This window comes from Myotis davidii, unplaced genomic scaffold, assembly GCF_000327345.1.
Source record: "Myotis davidii unplaced genomic scaffold, ASM32734v1 scaffold37, whole genome shotgun sequence".
Taxonomy (NCBI): domain Eukaryota; kingdom Metazoa; phylum Chordata; class Mammalia; order Chiroptera; family Vespertilionidae; genus Myotis; species Myotis davidii.
The window spans coordinates 1,108,790-1,113,969 of record NW_006289395.1 but is presented as its reverse complement, the minus strand read 5'-3'; the positions used below and the strand labels follow the sequence as shown (position 1 = coordinate 1,113,969).

The window sequence follows — 5,180 nt, the reverse complement described above, 5'->3', positions numbered from 1 at the left end:
GAAAGAGGATTTGGGGATTCGGAAACGGAGCTGGAGGGAGAGGGCCTGTGGATATAGAGTCAGGCCCAGGCAGTGTAGTTTCTAAAGAATGGTCTCGAAGTAACTGTTAGTAAAGCCACGGGATTTCAAGCCGCGCCCGCCCACTGGAAGGTATTGGGGGTCTGAGGTCTGCATTTTCCCGGTTCCGGGTGGGTGGCCTGGTCCATTCTGGAGGGAGCTGAGTGTGTTCATCAAGCCCGTGTAAGGTAATCGCTGGCTGGTGTTTCTCAAACGTGATGTTTGAAGAACTGAGTTGTCAGCTTTGCCCTAATGCATGAGAGATGAAAGCCCTGTCGCAGGACTTAGGGAGTTGGAGAGTGTAAACAAGAAATGTAATAACTAAAACGATTGTGCTACTAATGGGAAATATTTTATTGCATAAACAAATGTTGGAATTGCATCAGTAAAGCAAAGTATTTAGAATTTCAAGCCTCAGTTGATGGCCCGTTGAGTTAAGTCGTTTGTGATGGAGTTAACCCAACAGTTTCTGTGAGCATTCTCAACTTTCAGGGTGAAATGGTTGCTGTTACTTGTTTGGAAAGTGACTGGGGTTTTGGTCATTTACTCGCCCCCTCCCCTTTTTTTTTTAAACTTTTTAGTCAAAATGAAGTTCAACCCCTTTGTGACTTCTGACCGGAGCAAGAACCGTAAAAGGCATTTCAATGCACCTTCCCACATTCGGAGGAAGATCATGTCGTCTCCTCTTTCCAAAGAGCTGAGACAGAAGTACAATGTTCGGTCCATGCCCATCCGAAAGGATGACGAGGTTCAGGTATGTGCTGTGTTGGGGTCACTTGGCCTGGAAAAGGGGCTGCGTCCTGAGAGCGACGCATCGCAGACAGTTGTTCCGAACAGGATTACAGAAGCCGAGCCAGGGGTGGGAAAACGAACAACAGGGATGCCGCCTTTTACTCTGGTCAGAGTCAGTGGACCCACGCGTCCAGTGCAGCCACGATTCAACAGAAGAGCAAGAAAGATAGTTCAGAACTAGAACATTTGGGTTTATCCTTTTCTCGCTATGTTTGGCCATGGACCCGTAAACAGTCTGAATCACAATCCAGATACCTGTCACCACGCTAATAAATTTAATTTTTTAAAAAAATTCAGAGGTTCTAATCTGACAGAACCATGGCTTCATGTGATTGAGTTTGCTAGAAAATTTTGTGTCAAATCTATGCAAGTGGAAATTGCTGTAAATGTTTCTTTTTTAGCAGTAACCTGCAGCAAGGCTTTACACAGTCTCTAAAGTGGCTTGCGTGTCGGCAATGACATTTCATGAGGATAGCGCCCAGTCAAGTAAATGAAACCGGTTCCCAAATAGTGGTAGGGATTGAGAACAGCCATCGGCAGGTGCACAGTGCCGTTCGCTTTGGGAGGCAGCCTTCTGCTTCCAGCATCTCTTAATGCAGGAAAGTGTGCAGTTGGAAAGACGCATCTGTCCAGAAGCCCTTGGGTTGCCTCCTGACAAGCTAGGGGTTCCTGGGTAGAAGACTATGTCAGTTAACCTTTGGGCAAGAAGTGGTTTGTTTCCTTAAATACTTGCTGCTGCCCACCCTTTGGCTGGCACTAGGTTGGGCACTTGGATGGGTTGTGAATTACTATATGTGTTCCTACTGCTCCCTTTGAGATGGAATAACAATTTCCTTGTTTTCCACTTGCTACAAATAGCCAGGGGCTTTTAACAAGCCCACCGCTATTGGTGAACCATCAGTTACAAGGGTGCACAGTTCCATCAATGTAGATTTCTCTGGTGGTGTGGTTTATTTGCAGATTAATTAAAGCTAGAGATAGAATTACTAGTTCATTTCTGTGTAAAGCTTTCAAAATGGAGCGGTCCTATAGATCTGATAGTTATTACTGTTTACGAGATTCATAGTTTCCCGATTTACAAGGTTAATCTTGTTTTTTATCTACATATTTCTGTTATTTTTGAATCTGCACTCAGGTTGTTCGAGGACATTACAAAGGGCAGCAAATTGGCAAAGTAGTCCAGGTTTACAGGAAGAAATACGTCATCTACATTGAACGAGTGCAACGGGAGAAAGCTAATGGGACCACGGTTCACGTGGGCATTCATCCCAGCAAGGTAGGTGTTTTGAGAATGCGTGAGAGGGGAGAAGGTCATGAAATCTATTGCTGCCACATGTGAGTGCTTGTTTATAGAACAGTCCCATGGAGATAGGTTTTAGGTGTGAATTGAATATTCTAATAATATCAAGGTCTTTAACCATCATTATATGTGTATATTTAAAGTACTTTTTCCTCAAAAGCTTAGTAACCTGATTGGTCAATAATAACAATGAACAGATCTTAAAATGTAGGAAGTGGGGTAATTTTTAGATGAAATAGGGCTTATACCCTGCTTGCTTTGGTGAATTAAACTGTTGAGTGAGCAGCAAGGCAGCTTTACAACCCTGCAAAGTAACTACTAAGCCCTTTGCTAATGGGGGGAACCTGAAGCTCAAAGATGGATCAAATTAATAGTGAGTGATAATCTAAGCCGAGATAGAAAGTGTGGTCGGACTCCCATAGCAGGTGCCCGTCCCGGACTTTAATACGAATTCTCCAATATTACTCTCTAATCTCTCTTGCCATTTTTTAAAATTACATTTAATATTAAGGTAATGGCACCTGGTGAGTGTTTAGATACTGAAGTGCTTATTTTGTAAGATGTTAAGTTGGAACCACAAATCTAAATTTTACACTGCAGAAAAGTCAAAAGACTACAGTAAAACACCTGCATGTCTTTCACCGACAATTCACTATGAGCATTTTGCCATGTTCTTTACCCCTGGATTACGAGTGTCATGATACTGCTTCAGTTTGTGCCTTTGTAGTCATCTCTTATTCCAGTCTTAGGACTTGCAGATGATTCCAGTCTAGACCTCCAATCCAGTTGTCTATTTTTCACGTGGGTATCTAATTGTTATCTAAAACCTGACATGTTCAAACTCCTGATGTTATCCTTAACCTCACGGTTTACCCCCATCACAGTGTATAACAGCTCTATGCTCCTAATTGCTCAGGCCAAAGTGTCATTTTTTAAAATATATTTTATTGGTTTTTTTTACAGAGAGGAAGGGAGAGGAATAGAGAAACATCGATGAGAGAGAAACATCAATCAGTTGCCTCCTGCACACCTCCCAGTGGGGATGTGCCCGCAACCAAGGCACATGCCCTTGACCGCAGTCGAACGTGGGACCTTTTGGTCCACATGCCAGTGCTCTATCCACTGAGCCAAACCGGTTAGGGCCAAAGTGTCATTTTTTATTATATGCCCCACATTGATCAATAAGACCTGTCGATTGTTACATACAGAATCCTGTCTGCTTGTTAACCGTCAGAGTGACCTATAAGCTCGTACCTGATCACCCCTCACAAACTACTTCATGTCATCTTCCATTCTCCATGTGTCTACTTGCCTTGCTGTTCTGCAACCATGCTGTTCAGAGTTTATCCACTGGTTAGCAGGGTAACCTGGCAACTTGATAGAATTGTAAATTCTGCTCCCATTTCTACTGACAATTTGGGGATGGGACCCAGGGAGCTGTTTTAACAAGCCTTCCAGTGGGTTCTTAAACACGAGTTTGAGAAATGCACACCTACAAAACTTGAGTCCTGCCTCTGGACCTTTGTACTTGCTGTTATCTGTGGGGCGCTTCCATACCCAGATAACTTTTACCCCTTCTTTTACTGGTGTCTTGTTCAAATGTAGCCCTGTCAGTAGCGCCTCACCTGATTACCCTATGTGATTGCGCACCTGTTCTCCATCATTCCATCTCCCCGAACTAGAATAGGAATTCCATGATGGCAGAGATGTTCTTGGTCGCCGTGCTATATTTCCAGAACTATAGTTCAGGGCTCTCTTCCCTCTTACCTCGCCTTTCTTCATAAGACTAAAATTTATCATAGTCTAGAGGTCTTTAGTGATGAGTTGAAACAAGATCTATACTATGACTTCATTGAAGGTTTTGCAGGTTGAAGCATGAGTACAGGCTTCCCAATCTTATTGCTCTAAAGTTGGTATAGAAACAAAACTATAAGATTTGGTTAGTTTGTAAAACTAGGATGCGAGGAGTGAATGGTATATTCTGCAATAGAAAAAGAAGCAGATTTTCTAATAAAGCACAGAAGAGGAAACGAGAAATTCACTGACATCACATTGCCTCTTTGTTGGTAGAACATTAGTGAATGTTGAATGGGTTTGATTTGGGAGCTGAAGAGTCATTTTTTGGCACTTTTGAGTTCATCATTTCATGTTTTGGTGTTTATTATCTAGATTTGGTAAATGCAATTGAATGTTGGTCCTTCCCATGTGATCTGTGTTGTTTAGAAGTGTCTATTTTCCTGCAGGTGGTGATCACTAGACTAAAGCTGGACAAAGACCGCAAAAAGATCCTTGAACGTAAAGCCAAATCTCGCCAAGTAGGAAAGGAAAAGGGAAAATACAAGGAAGAAACCATTGAGAAGATGCAAGAATAAAGTAATATTATATACAACTTTCATTAAAAACTTAAACTGAAGAGCCTTTGTTTTATGTATGGTAATTTGGGATACTACTTGGTTTCCAGTGGGTCAGTTTTCAGGGAAGTTCAAGTGATATTTGCTGTCTGGATAGAGGCCACACCCCTACTTTGTGGCTCTCTAACAATTTTCTGCAATAAGAAGAGTGGTTGTTATTTTTATAGCAGACAGCAGCATTAGGGGGTGCATCATGGCTCATTGCGAAGAAGGCCTAGGTGAAAAGCTAGTTGGGAACTGCCCTCGAACCTGTCTTACTGCCTTCCTCCTAATGTGAACAGCATGTTTCTTTCATTTTTTTGTATGAAAGTTTTATATAGTCGTATAGAAAGTTTTAGACTAGAGTTGCTGTGACTTGCCAGTAGCATCTCCACTGCTTCAAGTTCTGATACACTGAGAGCCTCAATTTCTATGGAATACCTGAGGGCTCCTTCACTATCTTGTCTTACGCACAGGTGCTGGGTGAGTGCCGCTAAGTGCTCATCTAAAATGCAGGTTCTCAAGGGATCGGGTAAAATGGTTACGCTGTTGACAACATAAGCACCCTGCCCTTACTCCACGTTAAGAATCCAAACAGTGGTGAATGCAGCTTTCCCGGCCCGCGGCTCTATGAAGGCTTT

At 42.6% G+C, this 5,180-nt stretch overlaps 1 protein-coding gene across 1 annotated transcript in view; it reads left to right on the top strand.

Annotated features, from left to right (window-relative positions):
* The window catches only part of RPL26 (ribosomal protein L26), a 4,868-nt gene extending 306 nt beyond the window's left edge, over positions 1 to 4,562 (top strand). The window contains exons 2-4 of the mRNA XM_006761675.2: positions 639 to 811; positions 1,985 to 2,125; positions 4,393 to 4,562. Coding sequence (XP_006761738.1) covers positions 644 to 811; positions 1,985 to 2,125; positions 4,393 to 4,521 — 438 coding nt within the window. The 5' untranslated portion in view covers positions 639 to 643 and the 3' untranslated portion in view covers positions 4,522 to 4,562. The remainder of the gene's footprint in view (positions 1 to 638; positions 812 to 1,984; positions 2,126 to 4,392) is intronic.
* The last annotated feature ends 618 nt before the right edge of the window (positions 4,563 to 5,180 follow it).